We start from the raw sequence: 14,652 nt of genomic DNA, 5'->3' as shown, positions 1-14,652 counted from the left end.
TGTGTTACAGTTTTATAAAACTGGTTCATTTATTCCAGAAATATTTGAAATATATTTAGGAGCCACTTTGAAGAAATGTTTGTGTCTCTAAAACATTATGGAAAGTCATCCATTCTAAGTTTCAAACACTAACAACCTGAATTGGTTTCAATAAGACAGAATCAATATGTCAAGTTCCTTGATTTGGTGTCATTTGTAGTGTTTAAAGGTTCAGTCCATAGGACCGCAAAAAACCGGTGGACCGAACTGAACTGGACCATGGACCGGTCTTTTTTTCGGTTGCAGTTGCCCCAATTTGGGGTTGGTCTGGTTGCCGGTTGCCTCATTTCGAAAATCTTTTAAAACCGTTCAAAGACCGGTTTTAATCGGTTGCAACCGGTTAAACGGTCACGTGCGTTACATAGCCTTGTAACCACGTTTATTGCCTTTTATTGGGTTTTTGTTTCATCAAAAACGGTTAAGAATTGAGAAAGATATAACCAAATCCATATTTTACCCGAGTCTCTATGAGATGTAATTCAGTTTCAGTCATAGCTATGTCAAATCTTCATTAAATCTCTTGAAAATTGGTAGAATGATGGGTATTTATATGCTTTACTATTTTATATAACCCGTTTATTTTTCAGAGTAATAATGGTTGAGATACAAATGGTTTATATTGGTATAATAAATTATAGGCAAAAAAACCGGTCTGGATCGGTCTGAACCAGTATCATGGACTGCAAAAGACCGGTCCTAGGTGGTTCGGTTCGGTTCCCTCAATATCTGGGTCGGCCCTGGACCGGTTGCGGTCCACGGTTGCGCGTTTTCAGGGCAAAAAACCGGACTGAACTGAACCTTTAAACACTACCTGGAGGTGCTACACCTCCTTGCCTTGGAAGAAGAGGAGGATATGGTAGAAGATGAGGATCAAATACACCAAGCTGCACTAACTGGGGCTTTGATTTATTTAGGTGCAGAAGAATCACGCAAACAGCGTGGTGCAAGGCGACAGCACTTGTACCTTGTGCAGAATGAGCTCCTTCCAAATCCATGTGTTGGGACACCCTGGCAGCGCTTATTGGACAGCTGAAGTGACTGTGCCTACATCACCACCATGGGTATGAATGTCAGCACCTTCACATATATACTTGACTCTGGATTCACTGAACACTGGAACACTACACCCATCCCATGTGCAGATTGTCCAGGGACAGCTGTTCCACACCTAAATAGCCGTTCCCTCGACGCCGCTGGTGCCCTCGGATTAATTCTCCACTACCTTAACTCCACCATGCGCAAAGTCAGCTTAATGCAAATCTTTGCACTCATCCCAAGCACTGTGTCCTGATATGCCACCTTTACCCTCACCATTCTCCTTTCTGCCCTTCGAGTTATACCAGAGTCTGAGGTTTGATGGCTTGGCTTATAGGGATGAATTCCAGTCAAACAATGACTTGATCATTGCACAACATAATCTTCTGACTGGTGCCTTTGGGAGCATGGATGGACTGAATCTGGCAGTCCAAACATCTACCAATCAGGAGATAGAGAACGCGACATTCAATGGCTGGCTACATGACCATTTCGTAAGTTCTGTTTTGGCTTTTGGTGCATTGGGTAAGTCTTTTACTTGGCTTAAGCTGGTAGCATGTTTATTCAAACAGTGACAGGAGTAATTATTGCATGCAAGCTCAATGTGCCTGGAAGCTGGCATGACTCCCAAGTTGCCCGCCCCATTTATGAAAAGCTACGCACTGAAACCCCTGAGGGGTATTATCTTGTCACAGACACGGCATTCCCAAGGGGAACCGATCAAATTAAAGGTAGAATCAAAGTGCCAATGAAGGATAGAACACAGCTCCCTGCAGACCCCGTCACTAGAAAGGCTGCAATGGCTTTTGACCGACAACTATTGTCTTATTGACAGACAGCGGAGTGGGGTATGCGAGCGGTTCAAGGTTCATTTGGATGGCTGTGTGTCCCCCTTGAAATTAACTTCGAGGCTCGACAATGGGATCTTCTTGAGACTGTGGTACATCTCTACCAAATCTGGACACAGCTTGTCGGTATCAATCAAATATGGAAACATTCTGAGAAGGCCGATCTGGAGTGAGGGTGAGGGTGATACCTCCATTATTGCTAGATTCCATGGAGGCAGTTCCAAAAAAGATTTCCGCACCTGGAAGTGGAGTGGACAACAACGATCTTGCACTGGGTTGGACAGGGCTAGGGCTGGGATCAAATGTCACAACACGAGTTCCCGGAGATGGTGTGGCATCCTGGAGCCTGGCTCTAGGATTGATGTTGTTGTCATCATCGCTACCCCCAACCCAAGTGACCTGTTTCCCACCAAGCGACTACGACCGCGCTCACCAGAAATCATTGACATTAGCTCTGCACGATCAGCGTGACGCTCAGCGGCATGGCATTCACGATCCGCCTCCTGCAAGCGGTTGCGTAGGCTCTCAATGGTTGCTTGTGCATCTCGAATTTGCTGTGACATCATGAGGAGTTGAGTGGTGTGCATGGCTCGAGAGGAACGGTCATCCTCACACGCAGTCTGAGCAGTGGGGTTGAGTGCAGAGGAGATGGTGGACAGGAGATCTTGCACATCATTTCTGGATGTGCGTGAACAAGGAGGAGGAGGGATCACACGATCAATGACGGGGCGGCATACAACAGGACCATTGGGCTCCTTTTTGACTTGAATGGCAGGAGTAGCGGTGCGGTTGGTATTACACACAGGTTGTGTGATAGCAGGGGTTCGAGGTGGAACAGTTTCTTCTTCTTCTTCGTCATCACTAAGAAATACCCAGTGAGTGAGCTGCAAAATGACCAAAAGACTTATCCACACACCTAATTTCAATTGGGTCCTCATACGCATCAACAATGTCGGCATCATCTAGCTCCCATGTACCAGCTTTCTCATTTATCTGATCCTCAATGAAATGGGCACATTCGATATGTGGTGGGCATTCCGCATCACCTGTTGGTTTACTGGTACGAACAAACTAAAGATGACAAATGTTAGCAATATTGTTAAAAAGCGAATAACTGACTTACTTGTTTGAATTTAGCCTTGAGCGATTTGGCGGTGCGCACAGGGCAGCTGTTTTCCTCAGCCCACTGGGCAAATTCATCTGCAGCACTATTCCATGCATGTCCACCAATAGGAAGCCAATCTTCAATAATATCAAGCAAGCCGTCAACGTCTTTGGTGGAGTAGTTGGCAACCCCAGGACCTCAACCACGTCGCTTCTTGGTGTCAGGTTCCTCCAAACGCATGACAGACCCTTTGCGCTTTGACTATCCAGCAACAGGGATTGGATCAATGGCCCTTTGCTTGCCTTTAGCTGCAGAGGTCAAGGGGCGACGGCTACCAGCAATTTTTGATGCTGGATGTGCGATATGTGGTAGGATTCGGCTTGGTGGTGGGAAGTCATCTGGGCCATTGTTTGGAAGGCTGACCAATGCAGGATCAATCTGAGGGGTGTTCGATGGGGCTGATGTTGATGGTGGGTACTGGCCAGGTGGAAACGGAGAGTCGTTGGGCCACAAGTGGGTTGAACGGAAAACTAAATGAGTGTGAGTAACACAGGGAAATTTTTGTGGCATAGACTTACTTGTCCCGTCGTATCCCGGACCATCAGATTGGTATTAATCTGAACACGAGTTAGGTGTGGGGGAGGCTCCATAAATAACATATACATACCGAAGGGCCAGATGGACGTGGTGAGGCAACACACTGCCAAGAACCATTGCCAGAGTGTGTGTACTTGAGCCCTGTTGCAGGATCAGACCAAGTTTGGAGAGCTTCAGACAACATGTTAGAGATGAAGAGAGGGGACTTCGAAATCCTGACTTGATGACAACCACATACCTCTCTTTTTATAGCACACCTGCCAGCTAGCTTAGATCTCCCACAACATTGAAATCTCTTGATTATACAGGAGCCACTGTGCCAAGTCAGTCAACCAGAGACCAGGAATCAATGTCAACACTCAGCTACTCACTCAAATTGACAAAAGAGACCAAAGGTACCATTTATCTTGTGCAAATTTGCAAAGCTGGAAGCTGATCAATGAAGGGACACCAAGTCAGTGGAATGCAAATCTACCTTGGTATCCTTGAACATGCATTGCCCAGGTCCACGTCAAATGATTTATAGTGCTTTCACCGCGATCAGAACGATGACAGAGATGAATTGGGGCAAGAGCAGGGAATGTGTAACCACTTACCTACATAACAGCCTACATACACATGGTCAAACAAATGACAGCAGCACTTACTTAGAAGCAGCGCACTTGGTGCTGAGCACTCCGCCGCGTAGTAGAGAGTAGTATTAAATCTTATCAGTGGAATGTCAATGTTGCAGAGATTTAAATTCATTTCAGAAATGTCTGAAGATGAGTCTGGAGCTGGAAGGGGGGGGGTAGAGGCCTCATCCAGATTCAAATCTGGAAGAGGGTTGGGTTGAATGCCCATCCGTTCAAGAAATATATTTTGATGGGACCTGCACATCGGCATCTCAGCTTGGGCAGTTTGAAGATAAATCTGGATCTGAAATCATCTTCAAATGTTATGGAAAGTCATCCAATATATGTTTTTCACATATGATTATTCATCCACACCAATTTATAGAATAAACAGACAAGCTTTGCTGAAGTTTTACTGAAGGTGTATCAAGGAATCATACTGTATCAAGGACTGCTACTACACTGTATTGGGTATGAAAACTGAAAATGCCTTTTTGTGACTTATATAGGCACACTGATATATTTTTGCACTTCTCCCGCCTCTTGAAAACCAAAAATGCGATATGTTTTTTTTTGTAGTTGCCTTTTTCGGTCTGACATTTCCTTTTTAGGAAGGAGGGGTGGGGGGGTGGTCATGTCCCATGGCTTAAAAATTTTAACCGACCCCATGTAATTTTTAAGGTCCTTGGGCCCCCTTGTTGGGAATCCACCTTCTTGCATGTTGTAAGTCAGCTGGAGGCTCTTCGGTTGGAGGCGATGATGTGCTGACTGAGGATTATGGACTGCACAGGACAGTGGTACCCTGGACCATCCGCCTTCCCGTCGTATGAGCGATAGCAAGAAGCAAGCATAACGAGAACTATTGAGAATCCAACGGAATCTACCGACTCTACATGGGCACATGGTGTAGTTGGTTATCACGCCCGCTTAGCATGTTGTAAAAGATGATTAGTTTCTGCGGGCGGTCCCCGGTTCAATTCCGGGTGTGTCCACTGCAGCACTCCATAGTTGGTCTTTTTTTGGAGTCCCAACAATATGTTCACACTTTTCCTGAGCTTTCACCTCACTCACCTCTTCCTTCCTCCTTTCAAACCTCTGGTCAAAACAAATTCCATGATATATACACAAATTTCTTTTCATACTCACATCATTCGTGTGGTCCAGGGTATGTACAAAGGGTTTGAAGTACTAGAGTCTAGAATGATACAGAGGGGTCGAGGGATGATGAGGGGATACAAGGACGATTGGTATGGGATGATTGAAAGGAATGAGGAGTATAGACGAGTACAAAGGAAGGACCGGGATGGAATACAAGTATGGTACAGTCAAGAAACTTGGAAAAGAAAAGGTATATGTAACTTGGAGTCATAGTCTATCTGCAGCTGCGTGGCTGGGAAGAGAATAGGGAATATAGGATGCACCAGGGCAGAGGACAGGATAGTCAAGAGAAAAGAGGGAGAGGGAACGAGAAGAGAGTAGAGAAAAGGCAGGGAGGAAAGAGGAGGGACGTTCCGTAGAAGAGAGAACCGAAGAGGAATCAAAACACTCGGTCCAAGGAAAGTCGACGTGTCCGCTAAAGTCAAGTCCAACAACCAACGGCCACCTCACTCCGCCCCCCACGCATTACCCCACCCATTCTCACTCCCCACAACACTCTCCTTATCATCATCGTCAAACGCCCTCATCTTCCCAAGCATGCTCTTCTCTCCCGCACTGACAACAACCTTCCCCCTCCCTCTCCCACCTCTTCCCCTCCCACCTCGCTTGCCACGCGGGACGGCCGAGAACCCATCTTCGTCCACGTCGTCATCAGCGGCTACGCTTCCCCCGCCATTGCTGCTTCCGTTATCGCCAACGCTTCGGTTGGTGGTGGAGGTGGTGTCACCCCATGCGTTGGTGGTGGTATTGCTGCTGCTGCGGCCTTTGCCTCTGCCTATAAAAAGGGAGAAAGGCTCAGCGTCCATGCGAAACGAAAACGCGAGAAGGGAAAGGCAGACGGAAAAGCCGCGAAAACGTAAACAGAACAAGCGAAGACGTGAGAACGCAAAAAACAAAAGACGAACTAAAACGCGGAGACCAAAACGGGGGAAGCAAAGTCGCGAGAAGGAAAGACGCGAAAAACCAAATCACGAAAGCAGAAACGGGGACAGAAACCACGAAGAGGAAAGAAAGCCATGAAAAGCTAAACCTGTAACAAAAAAGAGCGCGAAATCAAAGTGGAAAAGGCAAAAGGCAACCAAACGAACACACAGCGAAAAGAAAAACCCACCTCGCCTGCCACCCCCACCCCTCTCACCCTCCCTCTTCCTCCTCTCCTCCTCCCTCACAAGTTTCGACATCTCACTACATATCCCCTTCTTACACAACTTCCCATGGCTCGGACACATCAACTGACCCGCATTCGGGTCCGGAGGCGGCTCGTCGCTCCATAGGTTCACTTCCTTCCCTTCTTGTCCCCCTTGTCCTTCACTGGAACCCCACAAATCGGCGGTGTGGAGGGGTAGAGAGGTCTTCTCCCACGGCGCTACATAAGCCAACTCCATCTCGTCCGGGTTCATCGTCGTAAGATCGTCCTCGTCGTCGGAGCCTCCGAGGCCGTATAGGTTCTTTTCTTGGGATGGGGAGAGGGAGATGAGGACGTCGCCTTCTTTTAGGCGCTCGATTGGGTTGGATGGCGTGGTGGTTGGTTGGTTGTCCCACCCGGAGTCGTTGGTAGGAGTGGCGCTGGTGGGAGTGGGTCCTGGAGTGTTGGTTGAGGTGGGCTTGTTGGTATCTTGCTTGACCCCTTCAAATAGACGTAGAATCAATCGCGTCGGAGACAAGAAAGTGCGAAAACTCACAAACGTTACCCGTCCTAGGCGCAACGGGACCCCAAGGCGAGTTGGGCGGTCGAGTGGCAACGGGGGAAGTGTTGGGTTTACCACCTGGAAGCGGAGGTCCCCACGCATTGCCACCGCCGTTGCTTTTAGCGGGAGAAATCACGCTGGGGGGAGCTGACTTCCCCATAATTGGTTTATCCCCTACGTAACGCAATTAGCGCCCATCGCATTTCCTAACGTGAAAACTCACATCCCGTCGCAGGCGTCGTTTTTACACCCACATTCCCACTGGCCTGCTTCTTCGCCCACGCACCCGTAAGTGCTTTGGGGGTATTCGCCGACGGCCCATTCTTCGTGTCAACCCACGTAGACGACCCGACGACGGGCGCGGGTGCTTTAGGTGGGGGAGGTTTGACTTTGACGGGGAGATGTCGACAGAGGGGTTTGTTGGTTTTATCTTCGGGTGGGACGGGGCACCAGTGCGTGGTTGGGTACGGTTTGTGGATTACGCTGGGGTGTATGTTAGCTAGTGGATAGAAATGAAAAGGGAACGGAACGTACCCGTTATTCGGACTCCAATCTTTGAACCAGTGGCTTTCTACGTGTATGCGCTTCCATCCTACGTACGTACGTAAGTCTCGTCGTAGCAAAAAATAAAGACAACAGCAAACGTACCGTCTTTCTGTGCCGCTCGCCCTGTATCGTACAAACAATAGAAGATCTGCGAAATCCGTTCCTTTTCATCCGCCCTTGGGTTCTTCAAGAACTCGATCCAGCGGTGTTCGCCGAGAAGGCGTTCGTGCTCCGGATAGGCTTTGTCGATCTCCAGTAGCACCATCCCACGTGCCTATCATGAATTCATTCAGCTATCACCCACTTGTAAGCAAACGAGGAAAGGGGAGACTCGCCTTGGGCTTGTAGTGTAACCCCAATAACGGCTCCACGCCAATACACCCCGCGATCCAGAACGAAAAGGCGATAACGTCGCTTGGAAGTTCCCAATTGGCGTTCATCGGGTACGGCTGGTACACCGTCATGTATCGAGCATCGTCCGTTGCGTCGGGCGATTTGGCGCGTTTGACCATCGTGCTTCAAGTTTGGAGTGGCGAGTTGTGAGGAAAGAAGTCAAGGGGCGTTGTTTGGTCCCATGTAAACTTATATTGCGAGTCACGTTACTCGTGCGCGTAGTCGTCAGGGAAGACGGGATCCAACTATCATCGCCGGGAACGTTGTTTCAACGTGTCAACGACGTGAGGCGAGACGTTGGCGCTCATGTGGAGATCGAGTGGCGAGGTGTGAAGGTCAAGTGAATGATCCTTTGACCAACAGACGTTGAGGAAATTTTTGTATTTTTTTTTTTCCGTTTCATAAAAAAAAAAACACGAGTGATGTGATTATGGAAAGAAATTTGTGGAATTTGATTAGAGGTTTGAGGGGGGGAAGGAAAAGGTGACTGGAGCTGAAGCTCAAGAAAAGTGTGAAGATGATTCAAAAAAAGAATATCAGCGTGTAGTGATGGACACACCCGGAATTGAACCGGGGACCGCCCGCATAACACACTAATATCACTTTTGAGATTCCGCCGAAAACCTTATTGCTCGAAATGGTAAAACGTCACATGACCTGGGGAAACTCGACGCGAAACAAACAAATGATCTTTCTGCCACCACTGACCAGCTCTCAAACTCCCCCGCCAATGTCGCAAGCCCTGCAACTCAAGACCACTCCGGCGTTGGTATCACAAACGGAAATACCGCCCCGACCACACAAAGCACACCCAGCGAGGGCACGAAGGTGAGCCCAACAACGACAAGTGCCCGGCGCCGACAGTACAATGAAAGCCGCCAACGGTGAAGCACAAGCAAGCCACGGCCTACGAGCATGACACCACTTAGGCATGGCCCCATCCACACGAGCCCGACGCCAACGGCAAACATCCCTCGGGTGGATTTCAGGGCGGGGGAATATCCAAGCGACCCACGACACGGAGCTTCGCTCCTCACATCATCGCTCATCTGCAAGCGCCTGACGCAACTCTCATCCGCGCGAGTCCCACACCAACGACAAACATACGGGGTAGATTTCAGGGCGGGATGCAGATAGCAGGGCGCGAAACGACACCTCCAGGTGGGCGCGATTGTTAGTTGCCACTGATTACTTACCCACTGTCCCAAAAGGTGTATTAGTATCAATATATACGGCTTTGCTTTAGTTGGCATCATAGAACTTAGGGTGCATTTACTATATATTCTGTCCATTGAGCAATTCCCTCCTGAAATGCAAAACCAAGGACTTAGTAACTTCCGCGAGTTCGCGACCGCGCCTTGTTTCCGGCATCACATGATATCGCTCCTTTTTAAGAATAAGGTTTTCGGCGGAAAGTGAACAACTCACTAATATGTCGTCCTCACGATGCTAAGCGGGCGTGATAACCAACTACACCATGTGCCCATGTAGAGTGGATAGATTCCGTTAATTGTTCAGAGTTCTCGTTACGTCTGCTTCTCCAGGTGATGCCTGCTTTCGAAAACTGAAATGTATCCATTCATATTGAGAGCTAGACTAAAATGCATCCATTCATATCGAGAGCTAGAAGAAAAAAACTAGATGTACAATGTCCTTCAAGATGAAAACCATTCAATCGGAATACACAATCTTCGCAGCGCTTCGTTTCTCCACACCCTGATTTCAGATACATTGTTAGACTCGACATAAGAAAGTGAAAGAGGAACTTACATGCTCCTTCCACGCGAGCTGCGCCTTCAACTCCGTACCACCGAACAACATGATCAACTCATAGTCTACCTTGTAATAGGTCGAATTGCTGGCGTTCACATTCTTGGGAGAAGGCTTCAGATGTGAGAGGTCCACTTCGATTGTACACAATTGGGAATAGAGGGCTAACATGTCCCTGGGGTCAGCAAAAGGTGAGCGGACAGCGGACAGCCCACGTACATGTATTTACATCCATAAAAGCCGCATCCGACACGGTTCCCTTGTATCCCCAAACTGCTGTCGAAGCAGTTGACAACCCACTCAAGTTGTCAAACTCCCAATAATGGGCTCGTCTAAACTCTTTCGTTTCGGATACTTGAGTGTTCTACGGAAAGCGTGAGAAAGTCGGAGGAGGAAGGATTTATACGTTCATGACGTACGGTTGGCAATAAAACCCAAAAAATACCGCCCAAACGCTTGATACCGGAAATAGAAGTCAAAACCAAGTGGGAGCGTTTCGCATGCTCGGAATTCGAAGGATCATAGTTAATTCCACCACGGCTACCATATGTGATCTTTGATACTCGAGTCTTGACGTGGTGGTCGATGTAGTAAGAGAGCGCACCGTCAGCTACGGCTTTGTTACTGTATTTTCTTCAGCTTTAATGAAATATCTCTTCATGAAAATGACATACACGTGGTTATCGGGCCGAATGACGGTGAAGCCGTCAGGCTTCAACCGTTCCGAAACTTTGGTGTACAGCCAGTCGCTTGCGGCAAAGCCTCCGACCAAAATCACGTTCTATTTCACAGTGATATTAGAGAATTTCCAAAGGAAGGTGTATTCTGCTCACTGAAAACTTCTTGTGACCTGTCCTGCGCTGCTCACGCACAGAGTCGACGATACATTTGATAGAAGGTTCAAAGAATTCCGCCACCTCAGCCCTAAACGAATGATGAGAAAAATTCAAGAGCCAAAAGAATCCGAACACACCCTGTCAACTTCAGCTGGCCGTAGCGAATGTTGCAGTCAGGTTCATTGTCGCGGGTGCCACCGAATCTGATGAACTGGGGCTCCTCTGCATTTCGGAAGCGCAACTTGGTCGTCTTGTCGAAACAGCGAACAATGTGGTCGAGATCGTCCAAAAAGGTCGATTCGGCAAGGAGCTCTAAGGTAACATGTAAATTATCATACGCTGATGATCTATACCGCATGACTTACTTTCCAAAGAGAGGCGGGCATGGATACTGACGAAAATAGAGCCGTGGAAATGACCTTACGAAAATGGTCGAATAAATCAGCAGCGATAAGGCAGCACTACTCACATTGGGGCGCTGCAATCTCATCAAAGGAGGTTGATACGTTCGGGTTACGAGCATACGCGCTGATGTCGATGGTTCCCCCTCCGGCATCCACGATCACAACTCCATCACCTTCCTGATAAGCGCTCAGCACCAGTGAGACTGAAAACAAAAGGTGGTTGTCCTTACCTTGAGAGCGCTCGAAGGAAGGCCATTGCGTATCGAAAAATGAAGACTGGCTTCTCCCTCTGTCACAAAAGCAATTCGATCATAGCCTCCCTGGTTGTCAGGGATAAGGCCTGCTAACGCCGCCGCCTTGCGCATCTGCGTTTGCTGCGCACCTTCCCATCCATTCGGATGAGATAACACAAATTCAATATCCTTCTCGACCGATTGCCACAAATCAACACCATTAGCATGTGTCTCTTCGATGTACGTCCGGGCGCACTTGAATAGATAGCGTAGGAAATCGGCGAAGACGTCAAGGACACCTTTACCAGGGGGTAGAGGAGGAAGCTGGCCAGTGATCTCTTGGGTTGCGTTGCTTCTGGGACGGAGATGGAGCTTGAACCTGTGGGTGGTTTAGTAAAGGAGCAGACTCGAGAACTTGACCCAAACCATTCGGCTTTTATCCAATCTTCATCCTCTGCAGTCTCGTAAATCCCTTCCTGCATGGCCTCAGCGCCCATAGCTCTAGCCCTCCCATTCGTGTCATAGTAAATGATGGTCGGTATCTTCGATGATCCATTGACTTGATCCTGCGCCGGGAATCTAGCAAAAGGAGAGGTCAAGTTAGACGATATCGATCTTCCAAAAGTCCAAAACTATCACAACGCACTTTGTTACACCTTTGATCTCTGGTACTTGTCCGGGATCCAGAATACTGTACAGGCGCTAATTAGAGACGTGAGGTGAGTCAGATATCTGGGACATACCTGTAAGATATGCCGCTGTACGTTGTACCAACGTCAAACGCTATAGCAAGCTTACGACGAGTTCCAGCATAGGGGGCACGCGTGGTGGACATGTGGGGTGCAAGGGAAAGAGGGTCAGCGTGCTGTGCATCGTGTTCGCAGCCGTTTTGTCTGCAGCGCTTATAGTCACGTGAAGACCATCAAACGCACTGCAATTTAAATTGAGGTAAGTAAAGGGTCCTGTCGTTCCTGAAATCGGCAGTCGCTGAGCTAACTCCTCTGTCGTGAGGTGATTGAATGAAGGCTTTGTGAAGGCTGTGAAATCATTTCGAGGACATACATGCCAAGGCAACGTTGCAGCAGGTAACTTTCTGCCAGACGTTGACCAGACGACTGATCGAACACAAATTTTGGTTTGACTGCGTGCTGTGAATTGAATGCGCTTTCTGATAAGAAATGTTCTCAGCATCTTGGGTCAGGTCAGCCGAAAATTGAAGTATTAGGAGAGGGAACGTTACCGTACGCTAAGTAAGATGGGAGTGATCAGAACTGGAAGCGAGTTTCATGAAGTACATGCGAGCTTCAAAGGATTTCGAACAATGGCAGGGGGGTGTAGAGCTATTGGATTCGGATTCGTTGAAGACGGGATGCAAACGGAATCAAAACGGAATGAGGGGGACACAATTTTACCGGCCCGGGATTCGGATTAACACTCAATTAATACAGGCAGGGATTTTTGTTCTACAAAAACAGAAAAGTGGACGTCTTGGACTGCCTCGCAGGAAAATCTTACCTTTTCCTATACAGTTGTAAATTTCTACTTCGCTGCGTAGCGGCTCTGAATCTTCGAGTACGTTTTGACGTCGTATTGCATTACACTTCCCGTAATTTTGCGTTAAATTTTGACTAAACTCAAGAGGGATATCCTTGCAGCTGTATGTATGTACGAAATTCATAAGCATTGCTGAACAACAGTCGTCGAGCTACATGCCATGGGAAGTGACTCCAAAAATAGAAGTGGCGTGCTTGGTGGCTGTGTGCGTCTCTGATCCCCCCTTTCGTGAGACTGACTAGGACTATGATCAGGTGAATGGTCCAGTCACCAAACCCCTTCACGATTGCACTTACAACCGTAAAGTCCATTTCAAAGCGATAAACGCTCTGAATTTCAACGGGAAATTGCAGAGCGTGAGCATATTATATCGATATTATGATTATCTCGAACTTATTGCGATCGGCAGGGCCCAAATTCCCACTCAGTGATCAACCTCCTAAGGCTTCCTCAGGTTCAGTACTTACTCGTCGAGCGCTTTGTACTCGCCACGATCTGACGGCATCGATCACACGCTTCTACAGGTCAGAATTGCCTCTGAGTGGCAATTCCCCATCTGTTTGCACCGCCTCACTTAATAACAGCAGCCTTGGCAGTGCTCCCCCTTTGAGTCTTTGACGCTAAATTATAAGACCAAGCTACCAATTGCTGAACCACACTATCATGCCCTCTCGTACTCCGTATCGTGGATCCCTGCGGCGGAAGCTGGTTCTAGCCTTCGATGTTGGTACAACGTACAGTGGGATATCGTATAGGTGCGTGCCACTGGGAATGTTTTGGGGATTCACAGACTTATCTCTCAATCCAGCGTCCTCGACCCCGGACAGGTTCCGGAAGTGAAAGAAGTAACAAGGTAAGCTCGTTGAGAGGAAGGTTAGGAGCGCCCAACTGACTCCAGCTAGGTTCCCAGCCAACGAACTTATCAGCGGGGCATCCAAGATACCTACTGTCATTTACTATGATCGAGAGGGCAAAGTTCGGGCCGTTGGTGCAGAGGCGTTACAGGAAGGTATCTTCGAGACAGCTGAGGAGGAGAATTGGATCAAGGCAGAATGGTCAGTCATCCGGAAACGCCTCTCGCCACAAAGAGATCTTCATCTTTCATAGGTTCAAACTTCATCTACGACCCAAGACAGACACCTCGCGTAACATTGCGAACCAGATCCCCCCTCTCCCCTTGAACAAGACTATCGTTGACGTCTTGGCTGACTTCCTCAAATATCTCTTCAAATGCGCTTCGACATTCATTCAAGACACACATGCCAACGGCCCTGATCTCTGGGCCTCTGTTGAGAAAGAAATCGACTTTGTGCTATCTCACCCCAACGGATGGGAGGGCATCCAACAGTCGCAGATGAAGAAAGCGGCTGTACTTGCGGGACTTATCCCCGACACGAAGTTGGGCCATTCACGAATTTCTTTTGTTACAGAGGGCGAGGCCAGCCTTCACTTCGCCATTCAAAATGGTTTGCCCGAGGGGGCGCTGAAGGTGAGCTGACTTTCCCTGATTCGGTGTGGATGGAGGTCTGATGAGGGGTGTTTTGGTAGAAAGGGGATGGTGTGGTTATCGTTGACGCCGGAGGAGGAACCATCGATATCAGTGTGTATAGCCGAAATTTAAAAACGGCAAAGGACGCATACGAAGAAATTGCCGCTCCTCAATGTACAACTATTATTTCTTTGCTCCCGTCACAATCAACTGATATGCGCATGTTAAGGTCATTTCCATGGTTCCGTCTTTGTTAGCATTCACGCCCGCCTTTTCCTCGAAGGCATGTCATTCCAAATTCACATCGCCCTTTATTAATGCTCTAGGCAGAGCACCTCGCTGA

General features: G+C 48.2%; 3 protein-coding genes across 3 annotated transcripts; all 3 read right to left on the bottom strand.

Moving 5' to 3' along the window:
- Positions 1-1,942: 1,942 nt before the first annotated feature.
- Positions 1,943-3,808, bottom strand: LACBIDRAFT_327577 (uncharacterized protein; the record flags this gene model as incomplete). The annotated part of the gene is made up of 8 exons (XM_001881434.1): positions 1,943-2,031; positions 2,162-2,321; positions 2,660-2,783; positions 2,839-2,993; positions 3,046-3,164; positions 3,275-3,335; positions 3,606-3,644; positions 3,695-3,808. The coding sequence occupies 8 exons, from the start codon at positions 3,806-3,808 to the stop codon at positions 1,943-1,945; spliced, it is 861 nt and encodes a 286-aa protein (XP_001881469.1).
- Positions 3,809-6,364: 2,556 nt separating this feature from the next.
- LACBIDRAFT_298063 (uncharacterized protein) lies at positions 6,365-8,142 on the bottom strand (the record flags this gene model as incomplete). The annotated part of the gene is made up of 7 exons (XM_001881433.1): positions 6,365-6,426; positions 6,508-7,023; positions 7,079-7,258; positions 7,308-7,567; positions 7,619-7,676; positions 7,733-7,904; positions 7,966-8,142. The coding sequence occupies 7 exons, from the start codon at positions 8,140-8,142 to the stop codon at positions 6,365-6,367; spliced, it is 1,425 nt and encodes a 474-aa protein (XP_001881468.1).
- Positions 8,143-9,694: 1,552 nt separating this feature from the next.
- On the bottom strand, positions 9,695-12,101 carry LACBIDRAFT_298062 (uncharacterized protein; the record flags this gene model as incomplete). Its single annotated transcript, XM_001881432.1, has 13 exons — positions 9,695-9,739; positions 9,794-9,957; positions 10,013-10,157; positions 10,213-10,417; positions 10,468-10,574; positions 10,627-10,717; positions 10,767-10,941; positions 10,995-11,048; positions 11,099-11,210; positions 11,264-11,521; positions 11,572-11,845; positions 11,913-11,957; positions 12,010-12,101. The coding sequence occupies 13 exons, from the start codon at positions 12,099-12,101 to the stop codon at positions 9,695-9,697; spliced, it is 1,767 nt and encodes a 588-aa protein (XP_001881467.1).
- Between the last annotated feature and the right edge of the window lie 2,551 nt (positions 12,102-14,652).

The sequence above is a fragment of the Laccaria bicolor genome, genomic scaffold (assembly GCF_000143565.1).
Source record: "Laccaria bicolor S238N-H82 LACBIscaffold_13 genomic scaffold, whole genome shotgun sequence".
In the NCBI taxonomy this organism is placed as follows: Eukaryota; Fungi; Basidiomycota; class Agaricomycetes; order Agaricales; family Hydnangiaceae; genus Laccaria; species Laccaria bicolor.
The sequence above is the reverse complement of the archived record's forward strand: the minus strand, read 5'-3'. Positions and strand labels throughout refer to the sequence as shown.